This window comes from Takifugu rubripes, chromosome 2, assembly GCF_901000725.2.
Source record: "Takifugu rubripes chromosome 2, fTakRub1.2, whole genome shotgun sequence".
In the NCBI taxonomy this organism is placed as follows: domain Eukaryota; kingdom Metazoa; phylum Chordata; class Actinopteri; order Tetraodontiformes; family Tetraodontidae; genus Takifugu; species Takifugu rubripes.
In genome coordinates this window covers 11,756,870-11,780,869 of record NC_042286.1, presented here as the reverse complement: position 1 = coordinate 11,780,869, position 24,000 = coordinate 11,756,870, and the positions used below count along the sequence as shown (strand labels likewise).

Sequence of the window (24,000 nt, the reverse complement as noted above, 5' to 3'; positions counted from 1 at the left end):
TACCTGTGAGGACCTGAATCGCAGGCTGCATTCCTGCAGGTGTGTCTCAACAGACCGCCCGGGCCAGTTCTTCACGAAGGGCCAGAGGATCCACTGATCTGATCTGCTCTGAATGCTCTAAAGCCAACGGTCACTCGCCCCAGAGTGAGATTCCTGAAAAGCAAAACAGAGCTGGGAGGCAATTTCTGAATCTCAGGAGCAGAGGTTCATTCCATAATAGACTTTGTGGAAAAAGTTGAAAAGTCTGAATATCTGAGACTGAAGCCTAATGGGATTCGGGGAGTGTTGGTTCATTTCGCTTCCTGTTGGGTTAGTGAGTGAGTCAGTGCTGAAGAACTGCACGTGGCGGTGGAGAGAGCAGCAAATAAACCCGACTTGACTTAAGGTTGAAGCGCGTTTTTCATCCTCTAATGTAAATCCGGGACGTCAACGGTTCTAAACACACACAGGGTTCAAAGAACAGGCGTCAAGCGTGCTCTGGCACTTGAGCCTTGAAGAGCTAATCCAATCCAGCAGAGACATGCTCGCTGTGGTAAAACACTCCCTGCACCATGCAGGAAAATAAGCAAGAGATAATAGATCCTTTAAAGGGGACAGTGGAAACAAAGGCCCAGACCTGACCAAGGTGGTGTCACCTGAGTTGAACTCAAAAGAAACGCGGATGGACGCGGATGGGTAGAACTCTGTTATGTAACCATCAACCTGTCACATTCTATTGATGAAGATGTTGGAGCAGAAGCACTGGAGAACGCGCACGGCCGCAAACGTGCCTTCTCTTTAGGGTGTGCCAGCCGCTCACCCCGTCTGATTGAGTCAACAGCTTTGAAACATGTTGGGACAGGACGGCTGCAAAAAATGACAAATAAAATTGGATTCTATCAGTCGGCCCTGTCTCCCGTTTCCTACGAGGGCTCACGTCGCCACATCTGGCACTGACTGCGCGACCGGGTCAGCTGACACCCCAAGTACATGGAAACGGGGTCTGGGACTAGGTTTACCGGGGGAAATGGGCTTTGTCAAAGCAACATGGGCTGATTGAGAGAGGCCGAGGGGGGAAACATCTGAGCAGCTCCGGTCCTCCTTCTTTAACCACACCCACATGCGCGTTTCCCAACACTGCATTTCTTTTACCTGACGACGGAAGCCAAATCTGTGCGTTAAGGGACTAAAACAACTCCGGAGCGGCGAAAAGGACGCAGAAAATACATCTCAGGTCGCGATTTTCGTGTGATAATGGACTAATATTTCTTTGGGTGAGTTTGAGGAACTTTTGATCGCTTTAAGACGATGGGGAGGGGGAAATAAATCTGGAATTCCGGCGATCGTGAAGAGCGCGTTCGCTCCCATGCGAACACCAGCGAAACAGAGCCGCAGTTTCGAAGTGTGTCCAGTCAGCCTTTAGAATCATTTGGTTCCAAATAGCAAAATGGCACAGCCTCGGCGCCCTTAGGTGACCCGAAATTCTAATCAGCATCTTTCACTTGCAAGATAATTATTTGGAAACGTTGATACAGATGTGCTGTAGATGTGCTGACAGCTTGTGTGTTACCGTACTCCTAAAGGTTGGTAAGTGAGGTGTGTGGGATGTCTTTTTTTTTATGATAACACATTTTAAGATAAATAAATGAGGTCAGGATTAAGAGGTATTTCTGACAGATTTATCAGATTGAAAACCTCTTCATTCTTCCGTCTTCCTCATCAGGTCCTAAAAGCTAAGTCACCAGGAAAGAGGCTGAGTTCCAGAGAAGACCTATTTGACTGACACTCAAGGCCATGGACTGGAAGACCTTCCAAGCCCTCCTCAGTGGGGTGAATAAATACTCCACGGCGTTCGGGAGGGTCTGGCTGTCGGTGGTGTTCGTGTTCAGGGTGATGGTGTACGTGGTGGCGGCAGAGCGCGTGTGGGGCGACGAGCAGAAGGACTTTGACTGCAACACCAAGCAGCCGGGCTGCGCTAACGTCTGCTACGACTTCTTCTTCCCCATCTCCCACATCCGCCTGTGGGCCCTGCAGCTCATCTTCGTCACGTGCCCGTCCTTCATGGTGGTCATGCACGTGGCGTACCGTGACGACCGCGAGCGCAAATTCAGGGCCAAGCACGGCGACGGGAAGAAGCTGTACAACAACACGGGCAAGAAGCACGGCGGCCTGTGGTGGACGTATATGCTGAGCCTGTTCGTGAAGACGGGCATCGAGGTCGCCTTCCTCTACATCCTCCACCACGTCTACGACAGTTTCTACCTGCCGAGGCTGGTCAAGTGCGAGGTGTCGCCCTGCCCCAACCAGGTGGACTGCTACATCGGCCACCCCACCGAGAAGAAGGTCTTCACCTACTTCATGGTTGGAGCCTCGGCCCTCTGCATCATCCTCAACATTTGCGAGATCATTTACCTCATCGCCAAGCGCGTCGTGCGGTGCGCCAACAAGGTCAAGAGGCACCATCGCAACAGAGCCCCGTGCCCTCCGGAGAACTACAGCGACGACCCCTTCAACAACTGCAACGTGACGATGGCGAAGCCGGAGCTGAAGGACAACCCCCCGTCCTTCAGGACCGCGTGCAAGTCTACATATAAGCTGGACAGTCTTCGGATGAACGACAAGATCCGGGCCTCTGCCCCCAATCTGTCTGCATGGCCGGTTGCGGGGCCCAGTGTAGGCATAAACGGGCCGACAGTGGTTGGACTGGAACCCAGCAGGAAACCCCTGAACGCAGACCAGGTGCTGGACTTCAGGTCGTTGTGTAAGACCCTGGAAGCGGAGTCATCCCGGCTGGACTCTTAACTTTGAGCGTTTGACTTTCAGTTTCCAAGTCAACAGTCACAATATTTACAAGCCTCCCCCGGAGCCTCATTGATTTGTTTTGAACCATGTGCCTTTTTTTTTTTTTTTTTTTTTTTTTTTTTTTTTTTTTTTTTTTATAAAGAGAAATAAATACAATAAAGGCCTGCTTGCCTCACTACAGTATCCCCTCAACCTGTGGAACATTCCAGAGCTTTTTGTCCGGCCTCCCTCGGCTGTGGACCTCTGACACACCAGGGGAAGGAAATAAAAGGCAGCGGAGGAGAGGCGAGGACACGCCTGGCAGCGGCATCCTCTCTGCCCGCCTACGTCTACACCGGTCTGTCGAGGTCTCGCTGAACATTCCTGAAAGGAGTCGCCGCAGTCAATGTTTCAAGCCTCTCAAGCCAGTGGTTTGTTTGTCTGGGTTAGGGCAACGCCTCAGATTCTGTTGAAAAGGATCTGATTCCTCTCCAGGCGTAAAAGTCAAGCGCAAAACTGCTGTAATTTAAAGAATCGCAAATGTTGCGTCTGGGCCTTTTGCTCAAATGACGGAATAGGAAACTGTTGCACTGCAAAGTCATTTGGAGAAGAGATCAAAATCTGCAGTATACCTAAATGCTAAAGGAAATGTGTTTAATCGGCATCTATTTTTGCCATCAGTCATAAGGCCAGAGCGATGCTGCTGCTTATTTGACCTTTTCTGGAAGCAGAGGAGAAGCTGGGAAAAATGCTGGACATCAGATGTGTGTTGGTCACTAATCCCTCACTGTTCTGCACCTATACTGTATATACAGATTCCTTTTTTATGTAAAAGTAATAAATATTTTGAATAGGAATGTGTCTGTCCTGCTGATTGTACGTGGGGTTTAGAAACACTGCATGAGTCGATCCGTCGGCAGTAACATTTCCGTTCATTATGCTCGGTCTTCATCTTCATCATCTTCGTCTGATTAGTCAGCGTGACGTTAATTTCCAGGCAGTTTAGCGTTGACGACGAGAACAACAAAGGTCTGAAGAATCCCAGTCTGCCCGTCGGTCTTGTTTGGCTTGTTTTATCAGGTGTGGCAAAGGAAAGTGTTTTCCCCCTCAGATTAGCTTTGTAGATTGCTAAATGGCTCCTTTACAAAGTGTGTGTGTGTGTGTGTGTGTGTCCAGTCAAGGAAAGTGTCCAGGGACACACAGCTAACATCCACGCTTCGTTGTCGTCGGCACCTCTGTTCAGACATATTTTGACTAACGAATTTAATAGGGATGAAAACACACGTCAGCTCGACAGCGCTGGTTATGAAATAAACTTTTATTTTTCTAGGAAGAGAGTGACAGTTGTATACGGCTGTAAAAACAGCCCCGTTGCTCTAAAACGTTCGCTTTGTTTCAAACAAAAGGTCACGACTCTTCGCAGGATCGATCAAAACACATTCGGCTCCCAAAAGTAGGGAAATATGCACCCGTTTCTTCAAAACTAGAAGTACTACATGTTAAAACAGGTGTTCAATCCATAGTTCTAAACCACGTGATGGGCCTGATTCAGGATCCGCAGATCTTAGCGATGCAGCTCGTTGGGCTCAGATGATAATCGCTGGATAAACGGCATGACAGAAATCAAAGCAACACTTCCACCTCTGTCCCACATCACCAGCGAGTTTGTCCCCGCCTCGGACATTTTAACTGGTTAATTTATTATCAACAAAGTCTTCGCCTGACTTTGACTTGCCCGAGCGGCCGGGGCTTAATGTAAGCACACTAAGAACCAAGTGACGGCACATCTTTGGATGGGATCAGCGATTGCACTCAGTGTACATAAGGCACCGTTTTTACCATAAACTCAACCTCTGATAGGATTTCATGGCACCACAGAGCACAAGTGGAACTCAAGCACGGACCAGTGAAGGTAAAGAAGATGGACGATCAGTGGAAGCTGGTGGACCTTGGACTGGTGGCTACAGCTTGCAGGTGGCCTGCGCCACTTTTGAGTTGGACTTCCTGTTGAGGCTTCGGCAGATGAAAGCTCCAGCGTCCATCACCTTGGACAGGTCCACCCCCTTAAATAAGAACAGCGGTTACACGCCTGAGGTCACGTCTCCATTTTATTATTCTAACAAACTGACTTTCATTTTGAATTCATTTACGTGTCAGTTTAATTGAACTTTGTTGACACAGCGTTGTCACAGTCAAGGCTCATTTTCATCTTTATAAGTACAAGTTTCTAATAGCGTGTCTGTATTTAACAGCACAGATGGCAACACCAAAAACATCGATTTTCCCTGGATCTGAGTGCAAAAAATTAAGCTTTAAAAGGTAAATTCCTAACATACACAGGGGGAAGAGAGGGATAAATTGCTATCTTACTGTTTGAATGCCCAGCCCGTGCAGCATATATACCACATCCTCCGTTGCAACATTCCCGGAGGCTCCTTGTGCATATGGACAGCCACCCAGTCCAGCTACCGATGAATCAACAACGCTGACTCCCATCTGCAAAACAAGGGAAGCTGTAAAATATGGCACCATCACCACCCCAAGGCAGTGAAATAACTGGAAGCGGACTGACCTGTAAAGCCACAAGGATGTTAGCCAGGGCCTGTCCGTAGGTATCGTGGCAGTGCACTGCTAAGGCACTGACCGGCACCTCCCTGCTGACCACCTTCAACATTTCACACATGCTCCCAGGAGTCCCCACTCCGATAGTGTCACCCAGAGAGATCTCATAGCAGCCCATGGAGTACAGGCGCTTGGCTACCTGTGAGACCAGGGGATCAAGTTTGAGGCTTTGGATTAATCGCTATTGTGCATTTTAACCTAACAATGGAAGCATTTTTACATGTGCAACTTTTGCAGGTTCCACCTTGCCTTCATACGGACACCCGAGAACACACGACACATACCTGCAGAGATGAGAGACAGAGTTCATCTTTGATCGACACAACAGCTAAGGTCAGAGAGGGGCGCCGGCCTGTAATCATACCCCCTAACCGGCACACCGGCTTCTTTTGCGGCTTTCATAACCTCATCGAAGCGCTGTAAACTCTCATCCACCGAGCAGTTTATGTTCTTCTTACTGAACAGCTCCGATGCAGCACCAAATATGGCCACCTCCGAAGCTCCTGCCTTCACCTGTAGTCACAACAAGAAGAGAGAAATTTAGGGAAAGTAATTAAATAGCTCTAGACAAGCAAGATGTACAGTAAATATAAAGCTTTCACGAGAGTGCTGGATGATATTGCTTCATACTCACTGCAGCCTGAAAGCCCTTGAGGTTGGGGGTGAGAACTGGGTAAGATACCCCAGGTTTCCGACTAATCCCCTTCATTACCTCCACCTGGTCTGCCATCTAGTAATTAACACAATAACTTGTGAGTGTAGAAAAAAAGGCCAAAATTTCGCCTCATCGGCAATAACAAGCCCACCTGGGGGACCCATTTTGGGGACACAAAGCTGGTGGCCTCAATGACTGGCAGCCCCGACGCTGACAACATGTCAATCAGGTGAATTTTTGTCTCCAAGGGCACAATAGTCTAAAAAATCAAAGCAGCAAAACGAATAAATAAGTGGTGGAACTCACTATCAATATATAAACAATGCACGTGCACTGTAGAGTGTTTATGCTTCACAAAATATTCTAATGATGCTATTATATTATTAACAAGTGATTCACAATAACGTTACCTTTTCATTTTGGAGTCCATCTCTTGGTCCTACCTCCACTATTTTTACCTTGCCTGGGAGGGCTTCACTAGCTCTTACACCAGTCTAAACAGACATGTAATGAGGTAGAATTAGTTTTAACTCCTCATTAACTCACCTTATACTGCCAACAGCAACAACAACAACAACAACAACAACAACAATAACCAGTCACCTACATAACAGGCTAACAGTTAGCTGGCTAGCATAGCCAGATAAACTGATCGGTAAACGAGACATCAACATGTAGGATATGAAGCATGAACACTCACTGACTGCAACTTTGCTGAACTAAAGGCCAGATAGTGCTGACACATTGCTGCATTTAAAGTACTTCTGTTGATGACTCTCATGGCGAGAGCTGCCATATCGGTGCAACGTCCACTATGGCGCACACCGTCCTCAAAGGGGAGAAGAAGAAAAGCAAAGTGCAGCGAGGGCGCCACCTATGGGCCAGGGATAAGAATGAATATTGAAATCATAGGACCGGTATCCCAACTTTCTTTCCAACAAAATGTTCAAATTTAACACTTCAATCACGATGTATATATTTTGCAAATACGCATTTTTGTTACACTGTACATGCTGCATTTATGTGCTTCATGACATAATTATATACACTGTGGGCTACTGTTGTCCCTAATGCAATTTGGTTTTTGTTCTGTAACAGTGGAAATGACATAAAAAGGCACATAAATCCGTAAAAAAAATATATTTAATGTTATTATAACAAAACGAATAAATTAAAATTAGCTTTATACACAAACAGAAAGACCATTGCAACGGTGACACAGAGGGGGGGATTCTTCAGTGACTTCATCAACACAGTCGGGCGTCAATATTCAGTCTTTTGTTTGCCTAAAAGTGGGCCTTTATCAAACCAGTTACATAAAAAGAGCAACAGTCTGCTGTCGTGCATATAAAAAATATCGAGTATTGTTGAGTAACTATAATTGGAGCAAAAGAATACTGAGTATGCATGCTTTGAATACTGTATATATATTTATGAAGCTTAACAGAAGCATGCCATTTTGCACCGCGTGTCAATAATTTCCTTGAAAGTAAACACAAACCAGATTTCCTGAACTCAACCAATTGTAAGAAATGAATGTATTTTCTTCAGCGGGTGAAACATTTGATGGATAAATTCTCTTGCATGGCTTCAGCACGCGTGCTTTAGTTGGTTCAGTTCACTGCAGCTCCTCGTCACTGTCGTCCACTTGTTGGATGATGAGGTCGGCCCCCGAGTCTTCAGCCAAATCGTCGTCATCGTTTACCATCCAGCTCCTCTTGGTGTCCCCCTCCTCTTCTCCATCCACCCCGAGCAACAGGGATGGCTCCTCACCACTGCCCTTGAGAATGTCCATGGGGATGCTGTCACAGCCCACTTCCTGGAGGCACGAGGTGCACATGCGGTAGCGCCGCGTGCCCTCGCACACGACGTGCCCCGTGTCCTCCGTCACCTGACTCTTGCACCGCCTGCACACCAGTTTCCTGGCTTGATGGATCTGCCAAAGAAAATACAAACGTAATCATTTTTTAAAAAACTATCTGAGCTAAAAAATTCTCATTTTATTCAGGTTTTATTACACCTACTGTCTCAAAATGGCTACGAAGATGCTCCAGACGAGTGAAGCGTTTGTTGCAGGCCTGACAGGGATATGGCCTCTCGCCAGTGTGACAGCGCAAGTGACGCTTCAGATCTGCCTTCCTCTTCACTGTGTGTGTACAAAAGGGGCATTTGAAGCGCATAACAGGGTCTGCAAAGAGGAAGAGAAACCATTGTCATTTCCTGAATGCCACCACTTCAGGATGCTTTAAAATAAAAGAACCATATGCCAATTTGCGATGAGCCCTTTTATTTTTCCTCAGAGGCGAAGCAACCATTACCTCACTCACCTTTATTAAAGTGTTCGATAACGCCTACGATCGTAGGCAGCGAAGCGTACAGCTCCTCGGCCTTCTCAGCCTTCTGCGCCCTCGCCTCCTGGATGTCCAGCTCCTCATTCTGGTTGGAGCTATTGCCGTTAGGTGCCTTTCTCTTGGTCCCTCCCTTGGCTCTCCGCCGCTCTGATCCGGGTAAGGTGTAAAGCGGGTCATGAGGGTCCGTCAGCTCATCTACCTCTGTCTTGACTTCATTAACGGGGCTGCTGCTCTGGTTACTTTTCACGGCCTCTTGATCTGACTCCTTCCCCACAAAGCTGGACTGAGATCTGGAATTGTCCCTGGTCCAGAGCGCCGGCGGCGGGCTGACCGAGCTGGGTCCCTGCTGTTGCTGCTCTGAGTTTTCTTCCCCTGCTCCACTGGTGAAACTGCAGGTCTCGGACAAGCTGAGGCAGCGCTCGCTGTCTTCATCTTTTACGCTGATGTCCAAGGAGGATTTGATGAAGTTCTTACAGTAGTTGATAACATTGTTCATCTGCAGGTAACTAGCTGCAGACATCACCTCGATCACATTGTGACTGGACAGATCCAGCTGGCCGGAGTAGATGAAATCCAAGATGACGCTGAATGTCTCAGGGCTGAAGACGTCGAAGCTGGCGCTGACAGAGTCAGACAGCCCATCGGGGCTCTGTGACAGCAGCATGCGAAAGTAGCCACTGCTGGCGAATAGGACGTTGCGGTGGGCCCTGAAGAGCTGGCCCTCCACCAGCACGCTGCAGTCACAGAAGAGCTCCTGCCGCCGCTGCTGGTTGAGCTGCTTCAGCAGATTGCTTTGGTGAGACACCGTGATGTCGGCAGTGTTGAACCACCTCTGAGGCTGCCTGGAGGAGAAGACACGACAAAACTCACACTGAGCGTGCGGACCCTCACAAGAAAGAAGGTGTGTGCTGCATCAGAACCTCAATTAGCAACTCAGGTGGGAAATTTACGCTCATGTGTTGGTGATGTTGTCACCTAAACTGACTGAAAACTTCAAAATAGGGAGTTTCAGATTGAAATATAAACCCTCCAGATAAAACTCTATTGACACAAAGGAAGCTGCAGCTTGACATGTGGAACGTCCCAAGAATTACACCCTAATATTGAAGCTGCCACTTATCTCCCAGTCAGCGTCTGCGGAATGTGCCCGCCCACAACCACTTCATCCCGCGCTCTGATTGGCTGAGTCAACCGTCAGTCACAGTCTCCTATTAATGGGCTACACCCGACTTCAGTCAGAACGCACTGGGTGACAAAACCCATATAGCCGTTGCGGGAGGGGGCAAGCTAGATACAGGAAACGCTTTATTCCACTGGGGAGGCTCTGGAACCTATGTCCGGATTTGCCCCCCAAAGACAAAAACGCCGCCACCCCAACAATAGTTAATGTACAGTAAGCAGGCGGTGTGATGATCTACTGTCCGCACAATTCCACGCGTTTATTTTCAATAATGCGACACTCGGCGACGGCTGCGCGTCGCCCGATAACCCCCAGTGTAACACCCGCCAAAAAAGAGCCCTTCCCGCCCCGCTGGACTCCCCAAACCCATCCGAACACAGCGCCTGAGCCATCATCCGTTCATCCAGATGGGCTCGACCCACAAAAGCACACCGGAGTGCTGCAGTCCTCCGAGAGAAAAGCGGGCAGCGGCGCACCGGAGCAGCCCCGTCTGTCCTAGAGCGACGCCCACTTCAGGCTCCAGCAGCCAGCACACAATAGAGGCAAAAAAGGAGACACGGACCTCCAACACGCTGCGAAGTGATAAATACACGTTTGAACGCGGTTTGTCATACAGAGAATAATACGCCCGTTTCCACCCCCGCTTCTCCCCGGAGGTCCGGAGCGCAAAGCGAAGAGCGGGGACGATCCGCTTGCTGCCCAAACCCAGCGACTCTTTCCCAGGCGTGATGTGTCGCCACGACCCGCTTACACCCAGCACCGTGATACCCCTGACAAAAACCCCCTTTCGATACTCACTGGTGGCTCGATTCACCCGACGCCCGATAGAGTCGGCTCGCCCCCAAGTCCGCCACTATATCCATTTTTTTTCTTTTTTTTTTTTAGCCCGTTTGTGTCGCTTTTCTCGTCCGGGTTCCACAGCCAGCCACTTCCTGCTCAGCCCTAAAGACCGAAACCCGGCTCAAGCGACTGGAGAGCCGTGCTGACGTGGGTGTTTATTAACATGGTGCCCGAGGGTTCAAGGAGCCATTTAAAGCCCTAGTGCCCCCGTAAATCCAGCATGTGGACAGGATATTGGCAACCACCAAAGACTGATCCAAAGATTCCACTTTATTTTTGCAGGGTGAAGCTGTGGCCAGTGTTTTCTTTCCACTGACCATCAGAACCCTCATCTCCATCTTTTCCGAGGCGTCTGTGACACTCACACTTTGGTTCTGTGCCGCTTAATATTATTCTCACATGGGTCAGAAAAGCACTTAATCGCCTAGTAATCATTTCAATACAGTGTTATGAGGAATTTATTTCAGAATGATTTGAAAGTACCAACAAAAACCTGGATTCTGCTGACTCCAGGTAGATAGAAAACCCGTTCATTTATAGTGACGCTCCGATTAAGCGTCATCATTTATTCTTGGCGGGAACAGAACCGATAAAACTGGGTTTCAGCGCCGGTGGCCGTGTGGCATCAGGACGCTGTCCCGTTGGAGAATCCTGTGGGGTTCTTGGACTGCCAGCGCCACAGATCCTCACCTGAGGAAGCACAAAACATTATTGTGGAAAGGCCGTGAAGAGTTTGGGGGGGGGGGGGGGGGGATTTTGATAAACGCAAACAGGCCGAGGAGCCGATGTTTCCGCCCTTACACATTCTTTCCAGGTCAAATTCAGCTTTCCAGGCCAGCTCGGTCTCAGCTAAACGGGGGTCAGCGTAACACGAGGCCACGTCTCCGTCCCGCCGCGGCGCGACTTTGTACGAAACCTGCAGAAACAACGGCGAGTTCACCGTGGAGACGACGTACCGATGTTCTACACACTCCCCTGCGCGCCAGATCCACTCACCTTTCTGCCTGACGCCTTCTCCACGGCTGTTACCATCTGGAACACAGAGTAGCCCTTCCCCGTTCCAAGATTATAAGTCTGCAGAGAAACAATGTCCCACAAACGCTTTAACGGAACCAGCCCGGAAAAGGCCTTCCTCGCGTTCTACCGCCTACCTTACAGCCACAGCTCTCCTTTAACTTCCTCAGAGCTGCGATGTGTCCCTTCGCCAGGTCCACAACGTGGATATAATCCCTCACACCTAACAAGGGAAATCCAGCCTTGTTTGCACGATCATTTAAAAAAAATGGTGCTTTATTACAGGTTATTACAATGAGCAGCCCCCCTCCCTCCACCAAAGTTACCTGTCCCATCGACCGTGTCATAGTCGTTCCCGAACACGCTCAGACACTCTCTCCTCCCGATCGCCACCTGCCGGAGGGACAATTCAGGCACGATCAGTAACGAAAGGTGGAAAGAACCTGCCTGTGCTGGTAGTCCAGGTACCTGGGAGACATATGGCAGCAGGTTGTTGGGGATTCCCTGAGGGTCCTCTCCGATCTGGCCGGAGGCGTGGGCGCCGATTGGGTTGAAGTATCGCAGCAGAACCACATTCCAGTCCTACGGAGCAGGGGATTGTAACAGCACGCAGGCGTCGTTTGTTCAAAGAGTCGTCGTTGTTCTTCCCACCTTCTCGGCTTTGCAGTGGTCCTTGATGATCTCCTCAATAAAATACTTGGTCTTGCCATAGGGGTTGGTGCAGCCCCCGACGGGGTGCTGCTCGTCGATGGGGAGGTACTGAGGGTCTCCGTAGACCGTGGCCGAGCTGCTGAAGACCAAATTGTGCACTCTGTGAGCCTGCATCACCTGAGACACATGCAGATGCAAACAAACACGGCACACGCGTACAGTCAGCGGGCGGTTTGGTAACACTCTGAAGCACACACACACACGCACACACACACACACGTCAGGGTAAGCAATGATCTCTGACAATGTTAACAGGGATGCAGTGTCAATTAGTCGACGCGCTACCAGACAAGCACAGGTTTTCATGCACAACACCATAGAAGAAGAGGATCGCCAATTTAGGACGAAGCACAGGCGTCACTGACCTCGAGGAGGTTAATGGTGGCAGTAAGATTGACTCTGTAGTAGCGCAACGGTTGTTCCACTGACTCCCCGACAGCCTTCAGGCCCGCGAAGTGCATCACTGCCCCGAAGGAATGCTGCAACAACACAAAGAAGAAAGAAAGAAGAGATGATGCGCAGCGGTTTACCTACGCCCTTGAATCCTGTAATAATATACGTTCTTGCAACTTTCTGACCTTTTTGAAAAGTTTTTCCAAGCCAGCTTTGTCCAAAAGGTCGAGGTCATGGAACTCAATGCTGGTGTTCAGAAGCTTCTCTATCCTCTGGATGCTCTCCGGCACATCTGCCTCGCCTACATTTATGGCAGGAAAAGGCACAAAAGTCACACGCACATGCGCACACACACACACACAGGGTATGTACAGAGGTGTGTACAACACAAACACAACAATGACACTCCGCTCCCTTCCAAATCAAAAGAAAAGTACCTTTGACGGCATTGCTCAGGTTATCCACCACAACTGGTTTGTAACCGGATTCAATGAGCTCCACCACGCAGTGACTCCCAATGTAGCCGGCTCCACCTGTGACCAGCACCTTCTCAGCCATTTGAGGACCTGTCGGACACCACAAACCTCGGTTAGAGGGTCAAACCTCCGTGCAGGAATCCTGTGGTGGTCATTTGGGCGGGGTTAACGCGCCGCGGCGTGACTCCTGACTGCAGCTGCAGTTTAACAACCATTCTCCAGACATGAGAGAGGATCAGCTGTTGACCGTCCTGTAGAACACGCCTGAAAGATCTGAGACCAGCCCATATACTGTTAGGTCAACAAGTGGAGAACTTTATCTGATGGAACAGGTAGAACTACTGGGGCACATCAAGAATTGCTCTATTCTGCTGGGATGTAGCACAAATGGGTCAATAAAGGGTTCAAATCCTGTTAGAATCAGTCTAGACTGCCCTACAGTGGACACTGGTGTTTTCATTCTATTTAAACCGTCATCATCAAAAACATTTCAGTGTCTTTTATCGTAATAACAACTGTGCTTCTGCGACCAGCCTTGCTATTACAGTGGTTATAAATATCTGCAAGACATCAATGACCCGTGTAACAAGTAAATTCTAATAAGAAGCAATAAACACACATGCCCTTATACATTTCATTTTAGTTCATAGAAATATACATTTTACTGTGATCTCATCTGGTTAAGACAAACCATGGACCGACTCAGTCAACCACGGAACAACATGTGAAATCCAGCTAATATCTGCGGGAAACTTACTAATTTTCCCTGGTTTGCGGGAGAGATGCGTCTGTCTCCGTTGAAGGCAGGTAAAAGAGTTCGGGCTGCTTGAATGAAAGTGTGTCAGTCAGGTCATTCACAAGTTTCGCTCTCTCCACTCGACATTTCTTTACTTCCTGTAAAACGTGGAACGAGCCAAGTTAGCGTCATCCGCCGGAAATCCGGGTTCTCTCACTTCAAAATAAAAGCCCCAACGTCTCTGATTCGTCACACTCAACATTATTCTAAAGAATATTTAAGTGTGGAATTCTGCCTTTAGCTTACAGTCGTGACAAAAAAACTAACATGTGTTAGCTTTGCCGCAATGGAAGCTTACATTTTCGCAAGATGATCGTTGTCAAACTAAACACGTCCTTTTATACTGAAGTTTAAACCGGATTAACGACAGGCACCGAAAAGGCCTTCAACTTCTGAACGTTCCGACTCACGGATGACGTCAGAGACGTTGCAATAAAGCCACTCCTCTGACCATTGGTACAGAGGGGCAATTGTACAGAGTCCCCTACAGAGAAGATCACAAGCAGATGGAGAGAGAGAAGTGCCACGTTTCACTCTATTCGAAATTAATTTAATACGGTGCACAAAGACACAAGAATCAGTTAAGTTCTACCTAACATTCATAGCGGATTGGGGCAAAAAACAGGTTAATTGGATAAAAGCACTGGAAGGATGTAACTAATCTCATGTGTCACATTTATGTTTCTTCCTCTAGTTCCTCTATTTGTCTATTCTATTCTAAATTTGAAGACAATAATGGAAGAGTATGTGAAACAAGTTCCACATCCTGCAACATTACAACTCGGATTGTAAATATAATTAATAATATAGTTAAAGAATCATCAAACACTTGTCATGACTACGCAATAAATGTATGTGTATTAATATACATGTATATCATTATTAATATTACTACTTTAAAGCACCTAATTTGAATTTCACTGCCTAAAACACCTGGAGAGCACATTATTTAGTGAAGAAAAGACAGAGATTGTTACACTTAACACTGTATCCTGCAAATGTGCAAAGGCTGGTGAAATAAAATGGCATTCATTCGGCATCTGATCCAACCATTGTGAAAGGACAGAGAATTAGAAACAGAAGGAATCATTTCAAACTCAGAGGGGAGAAATGATGACTCGCAGCCTTTTGGCGCATTCAAAGGTTCTAAAAGCAAAGGTTGTTCTGTTAGAGCCAGCCCGCCCTAAATCCACTGTAGTCCCACCTTCTTGGTTGGCGGCAGATGTGAGGTGGGACGATGTGGCGATGAAGATGATGCTTAGATGGATGGTTAACCCTAATGTGGCTCCAGGGTCCGAGCTGCCCACCCAAACCAGCATCAGCTTCTGCATGTGGGTCGGGGGAAAAGAGACTGTGTTTAATCAGGATGAGTGAAAGTCATGAGAAAAATGACCACTGACAACAGAATTTTTACTCTAATTAGCCTCTTTCGTTAAAAGAATTCTTTCATCAAGACAGTTGGTCACACAAAGCCAGTAATTAACACGCGACATAGGGGCGGTTTCTCCATCTTCCGCGTCCCTCGCACTCATCAACAGTTTACTTATTGGCTGTAAAGTCATTTTCACTCATGCCCCCACGGAACTGGAGCTGGATGGGTTTGGTGCCGCAACAGTAACGAAGTGAAAGGTGGACTCGTTTTGATTTCATTTGACTCCAGGACAAGCAGAGGCTTTCCCTCCCGTGTCCAGGAAGCCTGGGTACCCTCCATCTATTCACCAAGAACTGAAAGAGTGAAGGACGGGTGGAGAGAGAGGCTGCCCCCCCCTCCCCTCTGTCTCCCCACCTGAGTGCCAGTTAATCCTGCCCTCATCCCCTCGCTCCCCCAGCTGGACGCACCATCTCAATGAAGGGCGGCCTGCATTAGCGGCAGCAACTTTCCCCCGCTGCCTGCTGGTCAGAGCTGATTGGACACGACCGGCGTGTGCTGAAGAGGCAGACCTCCATCTCAACCACACAGTCACATTCTCTCCATTGTCTTTCCCTAATCCAAATCCAAACTCTCCTCCTTTCACCGTCACCGACTTCCAGGTACAGCTGTGGCCCCGGCCAGGGCTGCCCTCCTCACAGCTGAAGGACAGGAAAGATGAGGAGGAGGATAAAGGAGGAGATGATAAAAAGCTTCCCCTCCTGAGCAGAGCCGGGATGATGTCATGAGGGCATTTGTCCTCCTGGTGTGGAGGCTTCCCTTCCCCTGCTAATTACCTTGTACAAACTCGAATCTGATACGGCGGATATGAGGCCCAAACACAATTATTGTGGGCTAACAAAGAGATATTGAGATTCGGGGAATGAGGGAGCGACTGCAAGTGAGATGGAAGGAAAGGGACACACACACACACACACACACACGCACACACACACACACACACACACACACACACACACACACACACACACACGCACAAACACTTGTCCTTCCCCTCCATTCCCTCAGATAGGCTAATGTTATTACTGGGGTAATTATCCTCATTACTGCCAGCAGCTGTAGAGGGCCCATTGCTTGCTGTTCAGGCTCCAGCCTGAACCTCTTTGTATACTATAGATCTCATTTATAGACTTTACATGTCAAGTGCAGAGGTTGATGTAAAAATAGAGCCCCATCAGATATCTAATAAGCCAGCGTTGTCCCTGTTTTCTGCACCGCTTCAGTCTGTTCTGTGCATTAGTGCCGGCAGCATAACGGAGGCTTTTATTAACAACGGCTTTGACAGACACACAGCAGCTCAGACATGTTGTGTTTTTCTTCACTGAGACTGGTGAAAACTGTTGAAAAATTGAAAATGTATTATATTTAAATTTTCCTTGGCTAAATTTAACCAGAGATAGCAGCAATTACATCTTTGAACAAGGTGGAAAATTATTATTCTTATTATTATTGTTAATAATAATAACATCAATAGTAATAACAATAGTAGTAATGATGATGATGATAATAATAATAATAATAATAATAATAATAATAATAATAATAATCCTATTAGTGTTTGAACACTAGGTGTCACTGCAGAGTCAAGTAAAGACTAGGGAAGGCGCTCCTCTTTCATACTTTTCATTCAACATCCTTTAGCATCCTGTATATACGGTATATAGTATATATAATCGGCTGTGTGTGTGTGTGTGTGTGTACACTCCTGTGATCTTAGAACCTTTCAGATTATTATGATAAAAAAGTGTATTTACTGAGGACAAGAGTATAGTATGTAGATAATAACATGTTTCTTATCTTCTTATTTCTTCTTACATTCATTTTAACTACAGAGCTTCACAAAATATGGAGGAAACATCTTTTAATTAACACATGCTCTCGTGCATGAGAGTATTTGGCAAATTCAATCCTGTAAAGATCCAAAAGAGTCGCTCTGTTCCCTGATGTATTTATTTTTGCTTAACTTCACACTCTGTCCCCATCTTTAATCACAAGTTATGGGATCAAGAAGTGAGGCGGGCAGCTTTACACAGCGCGTCCCCACCGCTCCATCTGATTGCCTTCTGTTTTATTGCCAGGGGCTGTTGCAGACAGTAGGTAAGCTGCACGCTGCTAAGCCTCACATCAGGCGCTAAATGTCATGCATAGCCTGTTTTTATTGGCTGATATAGCCTGTTGTGCCCTTCTCCTGTTCCTGGAAGCATAGTTAAAAAGCTGGTTGTTAATGCTGCTGACCAGATGGGCCCGTTCTCCCTGCAGCTCTGTCGGGGAGCGTGTTTACCATGCACTGGACTGTGGATAACAGGTGAGACTGCTGCTGCCTTGTCAACCAATCGCAGAGCGGCAGATGTCTGCCTGCCGCCCGTAAACCTTTATCTGGCATTTGGGGTCTTATTGGAGCAGGATGGGATATAACTCTGGTCAGAATTCATTTGGATTGTGTGTGTTTTTTTTAAATCCGGTAGACGTTCCACACATATTCAGGCCCTCTGCTCTTAAACCTCTCTGGAACCTCGGGATTGAAATGTTCCTCAGCCCCAAGAACATTTATTAAATTCAAGTGCCTTTTTAGAGTTGGACCAAAGCTTTCAAAGGCAGACTATTCCATTCCGGGTCCAGACATCATCTGCGGGGAGGCTCGCTCGCCTCTTGTCTCGTGTAACAAAATGTTTCCAGAATTATCCGAGCAAACATCAAACATTCCTTTCCCGTTTCTCTCCAGACCGCATTGCAAATTTCATGGCAACGGCAGAGGAAAAGGCCCGGCCCAGAGTCCTTTAATGGGCCGAATCAATCTGCCTTAATGGAAGACCTCCAACATGCATGTATGGATCAGCCAGGTCGGAGCACCTGTCCCTGCTCTGTCAACAGCGGGTCAGGTTACAGGCTCCACGTTCACCTGGTTGACACGGTTTCCTCTCTTTTACGACACGCCGCCGTGCGCAACTGTTGAGGAGGTAAACGCGCGAAGAGCATCAAAATGTGCAGCGACGCGTCATATTCCGTCTCTGCGTTTGCTTGGCGGTCAGGTGGCCGTCCCGAGGCCTCTCAGGTTGGTTTTGGAGCTAAGCTAGCATAGCAGCTCGCTGAAGCGAGGCAGAGATTGTGCTTAACGTCCATCCCAGGGTGGCTTGGATCAGTCAGAACTCAGTCAAGAACTCTGAAGTCTTCTCCTGGGTGGTGGGATTTAAAGATTAAATTGTTGATTCCATTGTGGGCGGTGTTGTTTTCCGGGTGTAAGACATCGGCAGCCTGCTCCTGCTCAGTATGCATATCTGGGGTCCTGCGATGGTTAGCAGAGAACTGGGAAATTAGAGCAGCTGACAGGATATCAAGCATGTCTTCTTCACACTAGACGTGTTCTCATTTTCTTAATCAGGACAGGGTTTTCTCAGAGCACAATATGGGGGGGAAATCCCTGCAGATTCACGCTGGGTTCATTTCAAATCAGAAATGAGGAAGCCGATCGTTTCCAAGCAGCCAGCTCTGTCTTCCCCTCGCGTGTAACCATTAACTGATGTTCAAACAAACGTCACTTAGCCTTCTCTGCTCTGATAATTGGTTCCAACATGTCTTTACGCATTGCGTGCAGCTGCTATTAAGCCCACTCGCGATGTCCCTAAACTGCTGCTGCTACTTTACATTCGCTGTCGTCTCCATTATCCCTGATGATGATGCGATTAGCTTTTGACTGCTATGCTAACCACAAAGCCGGAGCAGTGATGGATGGCCTACGTGATAGACTCGGACGGTTGGGTGGGGGGCTTTGACCAACACCTACTTTCTTTTTGATCCACCTAAACCCCTGATTGGCTTCGTCCTGCCCCCAGATGCAGCCCAGTTACCCCCACCAGCTGCCCATGACCCTCCATCATAGTCCCGCCTCTGCTTGCCATGTGCTGGGAGTCAAAGGGTCCCCCCCTATCGTTCATCAGAATGAAACCCCGCCATCTCCTGCCCCGCACACAATCAATCCCTTTGGCAGACAGAGATGGATTGGAGCCACCCATGACCCCGTACCTTCTGCAGAGGACCCCCCACCCCTGCAAAAGGCGGCTGTCACTAATATATAATAGAGGTGGTGCTGGGAGGAGTGAGCAGGTCAAGTCTACCGCGCCTGGAAGGAAGTCGACACAAGGCAGCGGAGGGGAATTCTCCGCTGACATGGTCCGACAGACGGACGCATGTCCACACACCGTGGATCAGTCAGGCGTGTCCCACAAATGTCCAGGTGGCTTTTCCATCCAAATCAAATCCATCTCAATGGAAGTCTTTGCATGCTTGAAGTAGATTCTCAGCAAGTTTTACTCTCTCCCACCATTGAAAGGTTGTTTTATGTTGCAGTCCTAAGCCCCCCCAGGACAGCAGGCTTCCTCTTTTGTACTCCACACCTCACCTGATGCTCATTCAGTCACTCCCAGGGCATTGCCACGACAACAATCCCCTTTATTTCTTCAATTCTAGCTAAGAAGCATCACGTTCTGCCCAAATTCTCCTCTCCGCCGACTCTCCTTCGTGTGTTCTGGTCCCTGAGACCAGCCCAGACAGGTAGAGAAACTGTAACAGTCCAGAATGTTCCGGTCCAATCCAGCGATCACCTGGAACGTTCCTACATGACGTGCTGGAAAACATCAGGAACCACATGACAGGTGTGAGGGAACCACCTGGATCACAGCCTGAACCCGGCGAAGTGAGGAATGTAAGGAGCGACAGGACGTTCACTAATGGAGGCACCTTGACTATCAAACCCCCCCCACCCTCCACCTCCACCTCCACCTCCACCCTCCACCTCCACCCAACGACAGTCTCCACGTTCACGCCTGCATCCTCCCTCATACTTGAGATGTTTCCAAGCAGTGCTTCCTGATTTACTTAACCCCAGACTGTGTGATTGCACCATTCACACCAGCATTGCCAACAAACATCATTCAGCCCCCCCCCCGATGCCTTAACATGATGATTGTTCGCCGTGCGCCGTCGAACGCTCGAGGAGGATCATTCACATGTAGATGTGCCCTTGTGAGAGCGCCTGGCCTATACAATTTCCATTTAGATAAGGTGTATACACAAATAAAGGAAGGACACCGGGTTCTTCATTTGATTAACTAATCATAGTCTTTGTAATTCCACTCGGAGTCCTCGAAGAGCAGTCTCGGGCTTTGTACCTTGATTAGCCGCCGCGTGATTGCCGTAGATCTTTCCCAGTAACTCACCTCTGTGCAGTAGCTGTGATTAAACAGGCGATTAAGACCGAGGAGAGTTTCTGTCCGTTTAATCCCTTTTCCCGTCGTCTGACTAAACGGATAGCCGCCGTTTGGTCCCTGATCAGCAATAACTGAACGCCACAAGAAGCGGCCTGAGAGGTGATTAGGGTCTTTAAAGCTCCCCCGAGCCTGCACGCAGGTTGTTTGTGATTAGCTCAAATTTAAAGGGACATTTGGTTCTTATTGCCTCTCGTCAGAACTGGGAATTCATTATCTGACATTCAAGCCGCGGAGGGGAAGGAGAGGGGGACGCCGGCGGCCCCGGGACACGTGTCGGACCTTCGGAGGTGGTGCGATCATATATGATGGGTTTCCGGTTGGCAGTGAGAGGAGGGAGCCAACAAGGCACTCGTGGACCGGGGACTGGAAGTGCTCTAGCCCTCTTCCCACTCCTCTGCCAGCCCTCTTCAAACTGTGCAGGGGCGTGCGTGCATCATCTGAGGGCTGTATGGAAACTCTGCGGCTCCTCTCCATGACTGATCTCTTTTGATAGGGCTCATTATGCAAACTGCCCCCAACTCCCACAGCATAATTACTGCTTAATTAATTTGAGCGAAATCTTTCATCTGTCTGTGTCCGGCCAGCTCCTTCCTTCCATTTACAACACGATATTAATTTCGGGTGGGGGAGGGGGCGGGGCAACAGCAGCCCTGCTGATGAAAAGGCTGATATTATTAATCAAGTACTGTATCTTTTCCTTTCATTTCTTTCAGGAATAATAATAAGTGTGATGAGCAGAGTCTGATTAACCCTATTATGCTCCCTAATTAGGGTGATCATTTAATAATCAAGGAAGCAGCACAATTATGAGAGAATGCAAATCCTGCCTTCTAATGAAGAGTGGGTAAATTCTGGGCATTCTTCATTTTGGAAATGCGGCATTCCAGCGTCAAAGGTCAACAAAGGGCTTTTCTCTCAATATACACATGAAGGAAGCGCCTGCGTGTGCCAAACATTCTGGGAGATTATTAATTTTGGTCTTTTTTATTTAAAAAAAACATCTTTGTTGTGCCATTTAGAGGAGGCTTAATTTAGAGGAGGTGATCCTGCCTCCGACCACAATCTGCCTCCTCACTGATGAAGAATATTTCAAAAAATAACCTTTAAGTTTTCGTAGAAAACACAATAATTGCAACTATTTCTGAGTTTAAACACACATTAAAATTGACCTAGAAACGCACTTTAACGACACATGGCAGGTCAAAAGCCCCGTTATTGTTGCTGATTAGGCCATCTCGCCGCCACAGGCAGAGATTATTATTTTTTAGAGGTTTTACAGAGCGGATAAAAACAAACGATTAAAAAAAAAAAACCTTCAATTATCGCCCAGAAAATTCCAATAAAGTTAAATGTCACATTAAAAACGCGGTCGAGCGGGTTCAGGACCACAGACAGCAGCCCGAAACAGCACACACAGTTAGAGAGGTAAAAAAACGCATCAGACAAACAAATAAACAATTAACAAAGAGACAAACAAACACAGCAGGGTCCGGCTCTGATGTGCAGGTCAGTGAGCCAAGCTGCAGCTGGTTTGAGACCAGCGTGTTGCTCCACACGTCAACAGAAGGAGCTCATTAGATCTGCCAGAGTCTCTCTTTGCTGCCCGTTGATGATCCAGCTGCCGTCCACACGTTCATCAAGATAATGGCGCCCTCATATATGGACTCGGAGCAGTGGGCCTGATTTCATTTTTCTAACTTGCGGTCATTATCTATATCATTACAATCTCCTGCCGGCCAGTGAGCAACACAGGGTGGATTTTTGTGTGTGTGTGTGTGTGTCTATTTGCAGGAGTGTATCGACTGCAAAGGAAGATCCTTTATACTCTGGTCTGTGTGTGCGAGTGTGTGTGTCCTCCACTTCGGCACGGTGAGCTGCATGCATGTGTGTGTGTCTACATGAATGTACCTCAATTTACTCCTCTTCACCCCCATAGTGCAGCTGTGCCTCCGAGGACTCTTGTGAAGTAATTGAATGAGGCTGAGCAGGGGGAAACCTGTGGCAGCGAATGTGGTGCCCGCTGGCCTTATTATCTGTAATACGGCCGCCGCTCCGCCTGCACTTTCTCCTCCGCTCATGAATACAGAAATGAATGTGGCCGACGTCAGAGGTGAGCTCAGAGGGGAGAAGCGGGCCGGAGCTGTTTCTAATCAGCTCCGGGATAGAACAATCCCTTTATCCACCTCCACGGCTCCGGGGTGAATTAGTGTTTAACATTCCAGGGCATGTTTTCTGACAGGAGACGCAACCCCAAACAACCCCCGGACCGCAGGGACGATTGAGGGACACGCTGATGTTTTTGATGAGTGAATTAGAGCTAAATGATGCCCCCGGGACCGCAGCCGCCAATACGGCCTTTTCTTTTAACGAGGGTCACTTTGAGAGAGGAGGCGGCCCCGCGTTGTCCCTTTGAAGCTTCTGCTTCCCTCCAGAACTTCGCCGTCAGCCGATCTCCCTGTCTGATCTTTACCTGAACCGGGGATCGGGGGAGATAATCCCGTTCCAGATGTGCAGCAGTGCGCCGCTAATGTGCAGCTACCCGGAAACCTATGGGCCTTTTCTCAGAGTCATCAGCATCGCTGTCATCCGACATCAGGGACGTTCCCGGCCAACACCAGGGTCCATTAGTCTTAAGCACTGAGCTGCACCACTTTGCAGAGCTTTTCAGAGTAACCCGGTCTCATGGGTATGCTCCTAAAGTACACTTTAAAGTCTAGACGCTGACCTTTGTGTAGCTCTCATGGACAAACGCTGCATTTCCCCATTGATCTGCTGAATACTACAGCCTGTCGTTGCGTCCTAAAAGCTTACTTTCCCCGTCGCTCTTTACAAGCCCGTGATGGCTGCTGTTCCATGACACGCCGACCCCTCTGAGACCACCTACAATGGGTTTTGGTTTTTCCAGATCTTCTGAGAGGCCAGTCAGGAATCAGCAGAGGAGGATGCAACGGGGACCACAGACAGATGAGCTAGGTAGAATTAGCCAGGCTACATCAGCTGATTGCTAATTAATAACAGAAGACAGCTTTAATTGTATTCAGTCAGGATAAAGACACTTTCCCACTTAAAGTATATCAGAGGTATTTTTTTTTAAATGAGTCATAAGCATCTATTTTTAAAAACAGTATTGCAGGATTCAGGTTTAGAAAAACTCTCTTTCCATGCTTGGAAACAGCTGATAATACATTCCACATCGAGGCCATCGCGTGTAGAAATCCGAAAACGTGCATCTTTTCAGGTTTGCTGCTAAACACAATAAAAGCAAAGCTCCCGTTTGTAGCTCCGGCCTCTCCAACTAATGACGTCACGGAGCTGGGGCGCATTTACAGTTCGTGTGTGCATAAATAAAAAATGTTGCTTTTGTTGCTGCCTGTGTGCTGTCACCTCCGAGGACAAAGGCTGGAGCGGAGCTCGTGTTCTGGCCACATTCAGCCTGATTAAATCTGGGTCCCCTCGCTGCCTCTCTCCATGGTGCTGAAAGAGCGCTCTATCAGATTACACCCGGCCAG

General features: G+C 48.1%; 4 protein-coding genes across 4 annotated transcripts; 1 reads left to right on the top strand and 3 right to left on the bottom strand.

Annotated features, from left to right (window-relative positions):
- Positions 1 to 812: 812 nt before the first annotated feature.
- gjb3 (gap junction protein beta 3) lies at positions 813 to 3,617 on the top strand. Its single transcript, XM_003962552.3, has 2 exons — positions 813 to 1,253; positions 1,703 to 3,617. The coding sequence occupies exon 2, from the start codon at positions 1,774 to 1,776 to the stop codon at positions 2,779 to 2,781; it is 1,008 nt and encodes a 335-aa protein (XP_003962601.2). The 5' UTR covers positions 813 to 1,253; positions 1,703 to 1,773; the 3' UTR covers positions 2,782 to 3,617.
- A 441-nt stretch (positions 3,618 to 4,058) lies between these two features.
- Positions 4,059 to 6,897, bottom strand: hmgcl (3-hydroxy-3-methylglutaryl-CoA lyase). The gene is made up of 9 exons (XM_011615825.2): positions 6,738 to 6,897; positions 6,448 to 6,531; positions 6,189 to 6,296; positions 6,017 to 6,112; positions 5,747 to 5,895; positions 5,603 to 5,666; positions 5,333 to 5,521; positions 5,131 to 5,256; positions 4,059 to 4,823 (listed from the first exon to the last, which is right to left on the bottom strand). The coding sequence occupies exons 1-9, from the start codon at positions 6,831 to 6,833 to the stop codon at positions 4,722 to 4,724; spliced, it is 1,014 nt and encodes a 337-aa protein (XP_011614127.1). The 5' UTR covers positions 6,834 to 6,897; the 3' UTR covers positions 4,059 to 4,721.
- Positions 6,898 to 7,162: 265 nt separating this feature from the next.
- zbtb8a (zinc finger and BTB domain containing 8A) lies at positions 7,163 to 10,718 on the bottom strand. The gene is made up of 4 exons (XM_003962554.3): positions 10,367 to 10,718; positions 8,365 to 9,230; positions 8,062 to 8,225; positions 7,163 to 7,973 (listed from the first exon to the last, which is right to left on the bottom strand). Exons 1-4 carry the CDS (start codon positions 10,429 to 10,431, stop codon positions 7,656 to 7,658), a joined length of 1,413 nt encoding a protein of 470 aa, XP_003962603.2. The 5' UTR covers positions 10,432 to 10,718; the 3' UTR covers positions 7,163 to 7,655.
- A 132-nt stretch (positions 10,719 to 10,850) lies between these two features.
- On the bottom strand, positions 10,851 to 13,896 carry gale (UDP-galactose-4-epimerase). The gene is made up of 11 exons (XM_003962415.3): positions 13,760 to 13,896; positions 12,964 to 13,092; positions 12,712 to 12,827; positions 12,499 to 12,612; positions 12,074 to 12,250; positions 11,891 to 12,004; positions 11,749 to 11,815; positions 11,560 to 11,645; positions 11,405 to 11,482; positions 11,210 to 11,324; positions 10,851 to 11,098 (listed from the first exon to the last, which is right to left on the bottom strand). Exons 2-11 carry the CDS (start codon positions 13,082 to 13,084, stop codon positions 11,034 to 11,036), a joined length of 1,053 nt encoding a protein of 350 aa, XP_003962464.2. The 5' UTR covers positions 13,085 to 13,092; positions 13,760 to 13,896; the 3' UTR covers positions 10,851 to 11,033.
- Between the last annotated feature and the right edge of the window lie 10,104 nt (positions 13,897 to 24,000).